At 35.9% G+C, this 14,897-nt stretch overlaps 1 protein-coding gene across 5 annotated transcripts in view; it reads left to right on the top strand.

The window, feature by feature from the left end:
* The window catches only part of LOC112640744 (calcium-binding mitochondrial carrier protein SCaMC-1-like), a 49,603-nt gene that overhangs the window by 18,261 nt on the left and 16,445 nt on the right, over positions 1-14,897 (top strand). For all 5 annotated transcript variants that reach the window (XM_025417446.3, XM_025417442.3, XM_025417445.3 and 2 more), the window contains exons 2-4: positions 1,518-1,644; positions 7,655-7,742; positions 9,006-9,117. In XM_025417446.3, coding sequence (XP_025273231.1) covers positions 1,518-1,644; positions 7,655-7,742; positions 9,006-9,117 — 327 coding nt within the window. The remainder of the gene's footprint in view (positions 1-1,517; positions 1,645-7,654; positions 7,743-9,005; positions 9,118-14,897) is intronic.

The raw sequence follows: 14,897 nt of genomic DNA on the forward strand, positions 1-14,897 counted from the left end.
AGAATGAAAAGAAGCCTGATCCAAAAAATGAGAAAAGGTAATAAAGAAACCAATAAATGAGCAAAAGACTATGAGCCTCATTCCAAAGAAAAAAAAGAAATAAAAAAGAGAAAAAGAAAAAGAAAGCCTGGTTCTATTTCCACCAGGACTGAAGCTGAGTCTTTGCAGCATTCTATGACCCGTAGACTTGGTACATGAAAGGGTCCTGTGTTGGTCTTCTAGAGAAGAGGCTGGCTTACAGTTAGAACTGCACTTGTAAAGATGCTCCTGCCAGGCACAGGGGCCTGGGGTTTGGTGTAAGGAACTCCAGCCTCCACTGGAGGTGCTGTTTCTCTCTGAAGTCTGACAGTGCTGGTGGGCAGCGGGTGGAAGATGGTGTCACCCTACCCTCTTCTCCTGTGGAGGAGAAGTTGTGGCCACTGCTTTTCAGAAGGCCCTCACAGAAAAGTGAACAATCTCCTCTCCTGTGTCTCAGGCTTTCATCAGATCCCTGCCCTCAACCTGTCTGTGCCTGGGCCATGATCGTACCTGGTGCCACTGTTCTCCTGTATTTTATCTCTGGCTGGTGGCTGGGTTTCAAAATTCCCAACCTTACAGGGTACAGCAAGGTGTGGACCTGCTCCCCTCCCCCAGAGAAGAGCCTTGCAACATTGTGCCTGTTCCTCTCTGCCCCAGAAAAGCAGAGGCCTGGCCGAGCAGGTGGCTGGAGTCTATGGTGAAGCACAGTGACAAGCTGCAAGCAGGTTATCTGCCCTCTGCCTGTGTGTCTGTCCCTGGCTGTTGAACTGCTGCTCAGTGGTGCCCTGTGAGCCTTTCATCCTTGCAGAGGCAAAAACCCTCTTCCAAATGTATTCCTAGAAGGGGAACTTTCTCTCCCTGGGCCACTCAGCGGATCTCCTTACCACAGTGTCTTGGGGAAACCCTGCGTACTGCCCTCTCTCCCTCTCTCCCTGACTTGGTTCTGTGAAAAGGACTCCCTTTCCTCTGTGGCACCAAGGCTTTTCTCTCCCCCAGTTCCCGGCTCCAAACTTCACATCTGCCATGTTCTCTCCCTCCAGTTGTGCAGATTGTTTTCTTAATCCTCAGATCGATTTCCTAGGTGTTCAAAAGGATTTGATATTGATCTAGCTGTGTTCGAGGACCGAGGAGCCTACCACTCCTCTGTCTTAAGTCCTCCTAGAATTTTAAGTATTTTCTCTCATTTAGTTAATAGAGTATGAGGTCTCTGATGGCAAAGAATATATATTTTAGTATCTTTCTTCTCTCAAGGTACTTGGCATTCATTGTTTACCTCTAATAAATACCTGCTTATCAGACTCAGAATTATTTGAAATGACATGGTGACTATTGACTCTAATAATTGCACAAGTTTAAAAAAATCACAAATGTACTTAGTCTTGTAGCTGTGACTGAAAAACGAAGACAATAATTAATGTGAGTGAAATGTGCCAATGTTAGCATGCTATAGTGTATCTACTTGCAGTACATCTCTGCAATGAGTTTCTTTTTTCTTGTAGGAGATTTTTAAAGCTGGAAATACCAATGACGATTCAGGATTGGACTTTGGAGAATTTATGCAGTACCTTAAAGACCACGAGAAAAAAATGAGGCTGGCATTTAATAGTCTGGACAAAAATAATGATGGTATGTGTTTGTGTTTTATTCCCAATTAGCTTAATATTAATAATTGTCAGTACCAAAGGACATTGTTTTATCAACCTTTAACTGACTTGTACCATCAATGATTTAGTTATTTTTATTACATATCTAGCAGTAATTTTTTGTTTCTGAGAATAATATATAAACTATATATATATTATTATATTGTTATAATTTTTGTGTTGTTACTTTTTTTTTTAATAACATAATTTGTCCTCTGAATTTAGAGCTCCTTGGCTTAGGGAGTAGGCCTCTCCACTCTTCTGCAATGTATGAGCTGAAAGTATATGGTAATTTTAAAAATGACATTGTTTACTTGCTGATTTTGAAAATAGTTTGGTTGCGGGAAAATTAGATAACACAGAAAATATCTTAAAAGAAAGTTAAAGTTACTTGTAACCCTGCTGTGTGGGGATCAGTTTTAACATTTTAATGTGTTTTTATATTTCCTTCTGGACTTTCTAATTTCCGTTTTCTTTCTTGGTTTCTCTTTCTCTCTTTAAATGAAATTGTAGTCACACTACATGTCATCTGGTGTCCTACTTTTTTCTTTTAATGTTATAATGTAAGCATTTTCATTTCATTTAATATTCTTCACAAACATAGTTTTTAATGACTCTGAAATATTCTGTTTATGAGTTGACTTATCATTCCTATATTGTAAGACATTTGGGATGTTTCCAATCTTGTACTCTTATACATAGTGTTGCAGCCAGTATCCATGCTGATTTACAGAGGAAAGGTGTACTTTGTCACAAACCCTTAAATCAGAAAGACTATAGGTAAAAGTAGAACACCATTTCTGCATCCAAATATGGCTAAGCAACCGTGGGTAATTAGAACCCAATTATACCCTATTTAGGAAACATATGTATTAATTTTTAAGTTTTCAGAAATCTAGTTTTTGTTAATTGAAAAATTCTAAGTGTACCAAGAGAGCTATACTGTGTACCAGTTCTAAGTGTACCAGCAGATAAGGGTCATACTGATGGATTCTTGGGTAAAACAAAGTGTAACCTGAATGTCGCAGGCTTTAGTGACCTGTGATACCCAAATTTCAGGGCTTCAAGCTTCCATTCACTTTCCAGAAAGAAAAAGGCCTTTCTGGGTCCTGCTACTGAAATAATACCCAGAAGCTTTAGTCTATTTACTAATGTTTTTCAGTTAGAACTGGTCATCAATTGCTGCTGATCTTGGCTGGATAGTTCTGCTCTTGTGCTATTCTGGAATTTCACTGTTATTGGTGATTACCACCATGATCATCATTTGTAAGCTGAAAATCCACTGTGTCAGATAACCAGTGAAATTATAATGTCCTTAGTAAAAACACAATGCTACTATTGTCTCTGGTAAAGCTGCAAATCAGTGCTTATAGCTCTTAGTAATAAAGAAAATACTTTTTCTGAGGCAAGATGGAAATCTGAAAGTAATATAGTGATTAGCAATATAGATCTTTGAATTTCTGCCTTGACTAGTCAAACTGGAATATCACAGCTCAGTCCCCAAAGTTCTGCAGAGGTACTATTGTGGTAGAGCTATTGCCAAATTCCCATGGGCTTCATTTGTTTTGAGCTGTGACAGTTGGTATGAAGCTCTACTGTTGGCCCCAGGGCTACTGCCCACCTGAACTGCAGAGCTTAGGCACTAGCAGAGGTGCTAGGTCTGATTGAGCTGCCTTCTTTCTGTGTCATCATTGTTGCTTCAGTGACCACTTTTGTGTAGAGCTCAGCCAATTTACTTTGGCCAGCATGCTTTTTGTGTGGAAAAGGGAATATATCCTCTGTTAGTGTTGAATTGTACCTGTACCTCATACTCCTCCTGTACCTCATACTGTGACCTCCTGTACCTCATACTGTAACCTTATTTGGAAATAGGTCTTTACAGAAGTAATAAGTTAAAATGACATTAGTGCCCAATACGTAATATGACTGGTGTCATATAAAGGGGAAATTTGAACTCAGAAGCAGATATGCACAGAGGAAGATGATGTGAAATGTCCATTTAGTATCATGGAGTCAGGGATGAAGTGATGATGCATCAACAAGCCAAGGAATACCTGCAGCTACTAGAAGCAAGGAGACAAGCACTAATAGATCCTTCTCTGGTATCTTCAGAGGGAGCATGGCCCTGCTGACATGACACCTTGTTTTCAGACTTCTGCCTTCCAAAACTGTAAGACAAATTCCTGTTGTTCTAAGCTACCCAGATTGTGGTACTTTGTTGTGGCAGCCCTGGGAAACTCCTCCCCACTGTTATACTTAATCAAGTGTCTGAAATACTAGAATATTTGGGGCCTCAAGGTACAGTTTTCTCAATTCATATGAACATGCAGTCACTTTCTTCCAGAGTGCCCAATTGCTTCCATATTGGCTGAGATAGGGTAATTTCTGGTATCAGGTGTGTGTCATTGACCCTGGAGCCAACATTTCCTTCTGAGTTCTATTACGGGATCTGGCTCATTACATCAGATCATCCCCTGCTTTTCCTTCCTGATATCATTGTTCCTGTTGGGACTCTCCCAGCTCATTACACACTGTATTTGTTAAAAATTAATAGTAGACAAGATTCAGTTTTTACCACCTGCTTTCTGTCCCCCAGGAGGCCTTCCAGGCCTTATGCCAATCAGTGGGGGCAAGAGGATGCATGTGGGCTGGTGTACTGTTAAACTCACTAGCAGGAAGTGCTCAAGCCCCAATGTGATCTGATCTATTTAACTTCTCTCAACAAGTAGTATCTGAGCTCCTGCTCCCATTCAGCCAAAATGTCCATGGAATGCGGTTATAATGATGTGAATGAAGTAATTATTGAACATAATTTCATCAGTAAGATTCTTCTTTTAATGGATTTTTTTTTTTGGATATTGAGGAAATGGTAGGAAAGGGACTAACTTTATTGGACTTTATTTGCTATGTCTTATTTTTGTCTTACACAAGTCATCACAGTAACTGCATTTTTAGAGGTGAGAACAAACACTGAGGCTAAGGAAGGTTAAATAATTTTGCTTTCCATTGGCTCTCCCAGTGAATCACATCTCTCAGGATGTATGCCTTTGTTAGCCGTGAACCATACAGGCCTAGGCTTGGCCATTTGACTTACTTCAGCCATTAGGACATTAGCAAGGCTTTAAAAAGTACTTGTACATTGAAACTTGTCCTGTTGGAATTCTCTTTCTTCACATCCTGAGCCACCTGAAAAGAGATCTATCAACCCAGCTGGAGAGATCGCTCATTTAGTTTTCAATTGTTCTACATTTCCATCTGAGCTAACTAACAGACATGAGTGAAACCGTCTTGGATTTCTAGCTGTAGTTGAACGAACCTTCAGATGATTAAATTCACAGGAGGAGCTCAGGCAAGACCAGCAGAAGAACCAGTAAGTTTAATCAAGCTCAGATTGCATACTCATAATCAAACACATCGTTTTTAACCACTAAATTTTGGGATAGTTTGTTACCTTTTTTGGATAGTTTGTTATTTAGCAATAAATTGCTGGTACAGCAATGGAATATTTTGCATTTCTTCCTGGAATTGCAATGCTGGAATGGTTGCGGTCCTCCTCTCCATCTAACTACTGTTATTCTGCTGAATTCATTTCAAGTCTATCTTCTCAGTGAAAATTTGCTGCAAATAATTAAAGACAACTTTGAATCTTTAGTTCATAGGCCTTCATCATATTCTGGATCTCATTACCTAATTTTTTTCTACATCTTAGCTTGGAATTTTAGCTTCTTTCAGGTAAAAATTGCTTGATGTATTTTAGTTCAATCAAGTAAACAGTTTTTGAGCACTATATGTGAACTGTTGCACTTGGATTTGTGTTAACAAAAGAGTTCTGAAGTTAACAATTTTGGGTAAATTAATAATAAAGACACAAAAGGTAGACTTTGATAGTTGCTGTTGAAGCAATATAGGAAGAGCTTTATTGTGCCCAAGGACAATTTAGTTTTGTGCTGAATCAATACATAAACAGAAAAAAAAAAAGGCTGAGGGGCTTTTTTTCTTTCCTCTTTCTTCTTTAGGGGCACCTGGGTGCCTCAGTCAATTGAATATCCAACTCTTGCTTTCGGCTCATGTCATGATCTTAGGGTCATGGGATGGCGCCCTGTGTTGGGCTCCATGCTCAGCAGTGAGTGTACTTTAGTTTTTCTCTCTCCCCCTCTCCCATTACTCACATGCTCTCTCTCCTCTCTCTCTCTCTCTCTCTCTCTCTCTCTCTCTCTCAGATAAATATATAAATATTTAAAAAAACAAAAAAACCCAAAGGGTTTCTTGAGCAGAGAGATTATAGTTTGAACAAAGGCAGAATTAGGAAATTGTCAAGGTGAGAATTGGTTAATATGGCATTTCAAGTTTGGCCCTAACTTACTATTTTTGGGGGAAGATTTCATTGACATATAATATATATAGCAATGTGCATAAATTCTAAGTAAAAGCTCCACAAATTTTTCTGAGATAAACATACAGCATGAAAACAGCATCCAGATTAAGAAGCAGAATATTACTAGCATCTCAGGAATGTCCCTTTTACATCCCATCCAAATCACTACCACCCTTCAAAGTAGCTATTATCCTGCTTTCTAGTACCGTATGTAAATTTGCAATCAATCTTTGTTAAACAAGTAAGTGTACCTTGCTCATACTGTACCTTTTGCTGAAAAATGTTTTTTGTTTCTTTGGTGATCTCTTGTTTATCCATTATAGTACTTCATCTGTGACTTTTAACTCTTATTTATCCCTGAGTACTTTTTATTCATAACCTTTCTGTAACATATATTTGGCACAGAGTGATATATTTTTAAAATAAGTAAGTTCATCCATACAAGCTCCTCAAGGGCTGTTGTTTTATTAATCTCTGGCTTCTCTCACATTTAACATAGTGATTTTAATAGTACACTTTCAAAAATTTTTTAAATTATCAAATTAATTAATATAGTGTTCGAACATTGTAATGGGATATAAAGCAGAGGATTCTGTTTCCCCAGTTGGAGAAAAATTTGATTTCTAGGTTAAGGAATAGACCAGTAAATTCTACCCTGTGGAGCTTGGAACACTAGGGGCCTTGGAGTGATCACAATTCTATGCACAAATACTAGGCTTTGTCTATGGGCTAATACATATGTATGCTATTTATAAATGTATGCAGACACAGCCATGGTTCATAAAATAGAAAATAAAGATGTGACTGAGTTTATAGTAGTTTTTTGTTGTTATATATTTTTCAACTAGGTTACATTAGGCTGATTTTTTTTTAAACATGAAAATGCCCTTATATTGTAAAACATTGAGTAGCCTCACTTATTTGTTTTACACAAGGGAGGGATCAAAGATTTTTTGGACTTGGAGAGTGACACGATGAGTTAAGTGTTTTGGAGTTTGAGGAGCATATGGAATGCTTAATTTTTCCTTCACAACATCCAGTAGCATGAGATTGTGATGCATAGCAGGCTTGTATTAAATATATCAGTTGATTCAAGTTATTTAACACAGGATATGGTTGTGTTAAAGTTTGCGTTGTATTTTAGGTATGTTATTTCTTTAAAAACTTACCTCTTTGGAGTTAGCTCTTTAATTTTTTTCCAAGTAGGTACAATAATCTAGATCTGTTGCAGATGTACAGTCTCTTATGGAAACCCTTAGGGTAAAATGTATTTAGAAATTTAGAATTTGGGTTTTGAGAAAAGCAATATAGTGCATATATGATATATAATACTCCAAGTGGGGTTTGGAGCATCACAGTGCAATTATATACATGAACATTTCTTCAGTGAAATAAATGAATGATCACACAAAATCAGATAAATAATTGACTACCAAATAAATTTTGGTGCCAAATTTATAAAAAGTCATGTAGTTTTCAGAGCTTTTAGCCTTTTTATTGTGAGTATGGGAATACAGGTAAAAAAATATGGGCTTTTAAAAGACTATTGTATTCTAAGTATATTTTGCCTTGTTATCTTTTAAGATACTTTAATTTGATATTTTTTCACTTTTTAAAGGAATAATAGAAACTTCAGAAATAATTGCTGCTTTGAAATCACTGGGTATGCATATTTCTGAAGCTCAGGCAAAAAAAATTCTACAAAGGTCAGCCCTTATCTTTATTTTTGATAGTTTTAATTTTTATTTAATATTCCATGTTAGAAAGTAATTGCTATAGGTGTAGCTCCTCCCTCTCTCCCTGCCTCCCTCCTTTCCCGTCTGCCTGCCTGCCTTTTTAGGTTTGATAATATCAGCTTTTATTGACAGAGTTATAAGAAAGATTGTTAAGGAATTTATTGAATTATGAGAATACTGTTGACTAAATAATAAAGTGTACATACTTTGTAGAGTTCCTAGAATAAAATTCTCCCTGCTTTTAGTTTAAAGAATAGGTGTAATTTGCTTGAGCAATTGATTTTTAAAATTTTTAATTTTTTTATGTACAAAAAGCTGTGCATAATTAATATATGCAACTTGATAAGTTTGGAGGTAAGTATATACCGAGGAAACTATTACCACAATCTATGCCATAAACATATCCATCCCTTCCAAAGTTTCCTCTCTTATTACTATTATTTTTTGTGATTAGAAACTTATCATATAAGAAACTATTTTTTGTAGTTAAAACTTAAATTTATTTATATTTTATTGAGGTATAATTGATGTGTAATGTTAGTTTCAGGTGTACAATGTAATATATATATTTTTATCACAGTAAGTCTAGTTAACATCTGTCACCATATGTATTTAAAATTTTTTTCTTGTGATGAGAACCTTTAAGATTTACTCCCTTAGCAACTTTTAAAAATATGCAGTATGGCATATTACCTATAGTTACATGCTGTACATTACATTCGCATGACTTACTTATTTTAGAACTGGAGTTTGTAACTTTCGACCTTTTTCACCCATTTCACTCATCCCCTAAACCTCTGCCTCTGGCAGCCACCCACCAATCTGTTGTCTGTATCTATGAGCTCTTTTCTTTCTTTCTTTCTTTTTTTAAGATTTCACTTATGAGTGAGATCAAATGGTATTTGTCTTTCTCTGTGTGACTTATTTCACTTAGCAAAATGCCCTCAAGTTCCATCTATGTTGTATTAAATGGCTAGATTTCCTTCTTTGTTGTGACTGAATAATATTCCACAGCAAGTGCACATGTGTATATGTGTGTGTGTGCATCATGCCACATTTTCTTTATCCATTCATCCATTAGTAGACACTTAGGTTGTCTCTATGTAAGAACAATTAACATAAGATATGTCTTAGAAACTTTTAAAATGTTCAATAGTAATTCTTATACTTAGTACTTATTTTTAGAGTATTTGTTATAAATGTTATAAGCACTATTTTTGTTTTAAATTCCAGCATCGATGGTGATGGAACATTGACAGTAGACTGGGATGAATGGAAGTACTACTTTTTACTTCATCCTGCAACAAATATTGATGAAATTGCTCGTTTCTGGAAGCATTCTACTGTAAGATTGCTTTATATTTTGCTCTATTTTTCTTTTTGCCACAAATGTCATATCTGTTATTATGATTACATAATCTTTATAATACTTCCAGCCTCAGTGGCTAAAATAACAACACTATTCCCTCCTTATAATGTTCTACTAGTTGAGCAAAGAGTGTTAGTATTATATGTACAAACGTAGCTATTACAGTTTCTTTGTCTGCTAAAACTTAGAACTTACGGTAGATACTCATTTACTGAAAGGGTCTACTTTGTGTTGAGAATTACTCTGATATAGTTAACTGTCCTAGGAAAGTGGAAAAATAATATACTTTTCTCTTTTTCACAGAGTATATCAGGAATGATATACTCAGCTTTCTGTCCTAGGAAATGTAAAGTAAAAGATTAAGACTCAAAATTTCAGAATCAGAAAGGAATAAATGTATAATCTATCTGTTCTTGTTATGTAAGCACTTGACTCAGAGTTGTGGGGGACAGATGAGGTTTTATAATAAAACACTTTTTTCTTTTTTAGATCTCAGATGCAGAGGGTTAAGTTAATCATTTATTCATGGCTACTATTTGCATCCCTCTCATGGATACTATAGGGCAGGATGAAGAGCAGAGGTTTCAGAGTCAGATGCCTAGGGCTGAGCTTCATTTCTGTCAACCACTAGCTATATAACCCCTCTGTGCCTCAGTTTTCTCAATTATATACTGGAGATAACAATGGTAAGAGTTTTGAGAATTAAATTAGTACATTAGTGAATTTAGAAAAGAGCTGGGCAGGTAACATTTATCTTCAATAAATGTTACTTATTATGATAGGTACTTATTCTAACATGTATAGTCTGTGTCTTCGATATGTATATATTCTTAGGAATCATGTAGTGTTTCGTGTGTGTGTGTTTAATTTAGACAGATAGTAGTCTGCTAAAGGCCACAATTGATTTCTTGATTTGTTCACTCGGCGTTATGATTTTAAAATTTGTCCTTGATATTATGTGTTCACCTAGTTTATTGCTTCTAACTACTACATAGGATGCATTTAGCACTCTTCTTTATCCATTCCCTAGTAATAGACATCTAGATTTTCTCCAGCTTCATCAAATAAATCAATAAATCAATAAATCTATAAATGCAAACTTTCCTCTTTTGTACCTTAGAGAATTTCACCTGGATTTCTGAATCAAAAGGATATATTATGCCTTTGCAAATTTTATGAGGTTATCTGGTCTTAATCCTAAGAAAGATAGCCATGTTACCTCCCAAATGACTTTATATACCAGCTTACATTCCCACCAGCAATGCATGAAGGTTCCTGTTTCTCTACAAATTGCTTGGTATTATCAAATTTTCTATTATTTTCACTCTGTTGAGTATAAGGTGGTATTTTGTCTTAATGTTCATTCCTAACATGTCTTCATAGAAACACTAGAGAGTTACATGTTCTTTTCTATGAATTGTTTGTTTTTATCTTTGTCTATTTTTTTCAAGATTTGTTGAGATAGAATTGACATATGACATTGTGTGAGGTGTACAACATTGATATTTGATACACTTATGTATTGTGAAATGGTTGCCACAGTAGGGTTGTTAACACCTTCATTACCCTCATATAATTGTCATTTCTTTTTTGTGGTGAGGACATTTAAGATTTATTCTCTTAGAAACTTTCAGTACATTATGAACTGTAATCACCATGCTGTATGTTAGGTCCCCAGAATTTATTCACCTCATAACCAGAAGTTTTTGTCCTTTGACCAACACCTTCTCATTTCCCTCAATCCCCAGCTCTTGGTAACTACCATTCTACTATTTCTATGAATTTGGCTTTTTTAGATTCCATATGTAAGTGATGCCATAAAATATATTTGTCTTTCTCTGGTTGATTCATTTCATTTAGCATAATACCCTTGAGGACCATCCAAATTGTTGCAAATAGCAGATTTTTCTTCTTTCTAATGGCTGGATAATAATCCATTGTGTATATGGCAGCTTCTTTATTTATTCATCTATGGCACTTAGGTTATTTTCCTAACTCGGTTATTGTGAATAATGCTGCAGTGAACATGGAGGTACAGGTATCTTTTTGAGATCCTGATTTCTTTTTTTAATGCTTTATTTATTTATGAGAGAGAGAGAGGGAGTGTGCATACTTAACCAAGCAGGGGAAGAGGCAGAGGGAGAGGGAGACAAGTAGGGAGGGACCCTGAAATCATGACCTGAGCAAAAATAAAGAGTTGGACACTTAACTGACTGATTTGTCTAATGTTTACTTTTGTTATTTATTCTCTTGGTGTCATATCCAAAAGGCCATTGCCAAGACCCACGTAAAGGTCATTTTTCCTTGTTTCCTTTAAGGAGTTTTACAGCTTCAGATCTTATGTTTGAGTTTTTAATCCATTTTGAGTTAATTTTTCTGAGGGGTTTAACGTAGGGATCCAATTTCATTCTGCTGCATGTGATTATCCAGTTTTCCCAACATCATTCTTTGAAGACACTATTCCTTGTCCACTAAATATTCTTGGCTCCTTTGTCAAATATGAGTTTACTGTATATGTAAGGGTTTATTTCTGGGCTCTCAATTCTGTTCCATTGGTTTATGTATCTATTTTTGGTCTGGTATCATACTATTTTCTTTACTATAGCTTTGTAGTATAGCTTGAAATCAAGGAGTATATTGCCTCCAGCTTTGTTCTCTCTCAGGTTTGCTTTGGCTATTTGGAGTTTGTGTTTCCATGTGCATTCTAGGATTTTTTTTTTCTATTTCTGTGAAAAATGCCATTGGAATTTTGTTAGGGATTGCATTGAATGTATAGGTGGCTTTGGGCATGTGGACATTTAACGGTATTAATTCTTTCAATTCATGAGCATAGTATATATTTCCATTGATTTGTGTCATTTTCAATTTCTTTTATCAATATTACCTAGTTTTCAGTGTGCAAGTCTCTTACCTCCTTGGTTAAATTTTTTCCTAAGTATTTTATTGTTTTTGATGCTATTATAAATGAAATTGTTTTTTATATTTCTTTTTCAGATATTTTGTTGTTAGTGTATAGAAATGCAGCTGATTTTTATATATTGATTTTGTATCTTGCAACCTTACTGATTTCATTGATTAGTTCTAACAGATTTTTGGTGGAGTCTTTAGGATTTTCTATATGTAATACCATATCATTTGTAACAGAGACAATTTTACTTTCCCTCTGATTTGGCTGCCTTTTTTTTTTTTTTTTTTCCAAGAAAGAGTGTGTAGGGAAGAGCAGAGGAAGAAGGAGAGAGAATCTTAAGCAGGCTCCATGCTCAGTATGTAACCTGACACGGGGCTCAGTGTCATGACCCTGAGATCATGATCTGAGCTGAAGTCAAGAGTCAGAAGCTTAATTGACTGAGCCACTCCGGTGCCCCTAAATTCCTTTTGTTTCTCTTTCTTGCTCAACTGCTGTGGCTAGGACTTTCAGAATTATGTTGAATAGGATTGGTGAGAAGAATAGTCACCAATTATCTTGTTCCTGATCTTCAAGGAAAGGCTTTCAACCTCTAATCATTGAATATTATGTTAGCTATGGGCTTGTCATATATGGCCTTTAATATGTTGAGTTATATTCATTCTATACCCAATTCTTTTATAGTTTTAATCAGGAAAGGACGTTGAATTTTGTCAAATGCTTTTTCTGCATCTATTGAGATGATCATATGATTTTTATCCTTAATTCTGTTAGTGTAATATATCACATTTTTTGATTTGTGTATGTTTAACCATCTTTGCATTCCAAGGATAAATCCCATTTATTGTGATCCTTTTAATATGCCATTGTATTCTATTTGCTGATATTTTTGTTCATTAGGGCTATTGGTTTGTAGTTTTCTTGTAGTGTCCTTGTCTGACCTTATTATCAGAGTAATACTGGTATTACAAAAATGAGTTTGGAAGGGTTCCATTCTTTTTATTTTTTTGGTAGGGTTTGGGAATGATTGGCATTAATTCTTCTTTAAATTTTGGTAGAATTCACCAGTGATACCATCTGGTTCTGGGCTTTTCTTTGTTGGGAGATTTTTTGATTAGTGATTCAATTTGCTTTGTCATTATTGGTCTGTTCAGATTTTGTTTCTTCATGATTCAGTCTTAGTAGGTTGTATGTGCCTAGGAATTTCCCTAATTCTTCTAGATTATACAACTTATTGGCATATAATTGTTCAAAGTAGTGTCTTATGACCCATTGTATTTCTGTGGTATCAGTTGTAATGCCTCTTCTTTTGTTTTAGCTTTTATTTATTTGAGTCTTCTCTCATTTTAGTCTAGCTAAGGTTTGCCAATTTTGTCTATCTTTTCTTAAAAAACAGCACTTAGTTTTGTTGATCTTTTATTTTTATTGTTTGTTTTTGTTCTTGGTCTCTATTTCATTTATTTCTGCTCTGATCTTTGTTATTTCCTTCTTTTTGCTCACTTTGGTCATCACCCAGCTATCCTATCCCTCCATCCACTCCCCCCGCCCGAGTGACTCTCAGTTTGTTTCCTTGTGTTAAGAGTTTGCTTCCCTCTCTGTTTTCATCTAATTTTATTTTTCCTTCCCTTACCCTATGTTCATCTGTTTTGTTTTCTTAAATTCCACATATGAGTGAAATCATATGGTCAGTCTTTATCTGACTTATTTCACTTAGCATAATACTAGTTCTTTAAGGTTTAAATTTAGATTGAGATTTTTTGTTTCTTGTGGTAGACCTGTATTGCTATGCACTTCCCTCTAAGAACTGCTTTTGCTGTGTGCCATAAGTTTTGGTATGTTGTGCTTTCATTTGTCTCAAGGTATTTTTTTCATTTCCCCTTTGATTTCATCTTTGACTTATTCAGAGGCCTTAGCCTCTGCATTATCTCCTTTATTTTTGCATTTAAATATCCTGCATTTAAGCACAAGATTTAACATATTTAAGTCAGTACCATTTTTAAAAAGTGTAATCCTACTGAAGTCCCCTCTAGCTGCCTTATCTTTTTTCTCTCTTCACAGCTATACTTCTCATTCACTTCTCAACTAACTGGCTTTGCTTTCACTACTTTATAGAAATTCTTTTACCAATCCAATCTCCCTACTGTTAGTTCAGTGGGTATTTTCTAGATCTTCCTGCTTTCTCTTTTCAAATGTTCTCTTCAGTTGGCTTCCTTGGCAGTGCATTCTCTTGGCTTTCTTCCCACCTCTCTGTCATTACTTTTCTGTCTCCCTTGAGGATCATCCTCCTCAGCCTGTCTCATATATTAGTTTTCTTCTATGTTCTATTTTCAACCTTCCTTGCCTCTCACTCTGTACATTTTTTTCTAGGCAATCCTACTTACTCTTCCACGTTGAGCTACCAGATACAGGCCAATTGATTGCTCCAAATCTTTTTTTTTTTTAATTTTTATTTATTTATGATAGTCACACAGAGAGAGAGAGGCAGAGACACAGGCAGAGGGAGAAGCAGGCTCCATGCACCGGGAGCCTGACGTGGGATTCGATCCCGGGTCTCCAGGATCGCGCCCTGGGCCAAAGGCAGGCGCTAAACCGCTGCGCCATCCAGGGATCCCGATTGCTCCAAATCTTATGTCTTTGGAGCACACCTTCATTCTACATGTGCAAGCATTTATTGGATATTAATTGGGACACCTCAAACATATACTACATCATTTGTCCCCTAGACATTCTTTTACCATTTCACTGAATGATGTCATCACCTTCCTTGTTGCCCAAGCCAGAAATGTCAACATTATTCTAAAGTCTTTAGCCTTGCTTTACCTTCTTTCCATCCCTATAGATAGTCTTGCAG

The sequence above is a fragment of the Canis lupus genome, chromosome 6 (genome assembly GCF_003254725.2).
Source record: "Canis lupus dingo isolate Sandy chromosome 6, ASM325472v2, whole genome shotgun sequence".
Lineage (NCBI taxonomy): Eukaryota > Metazoa > Chordata > Mammalia > Carnivora > Canidae > Canis > Canis lupus.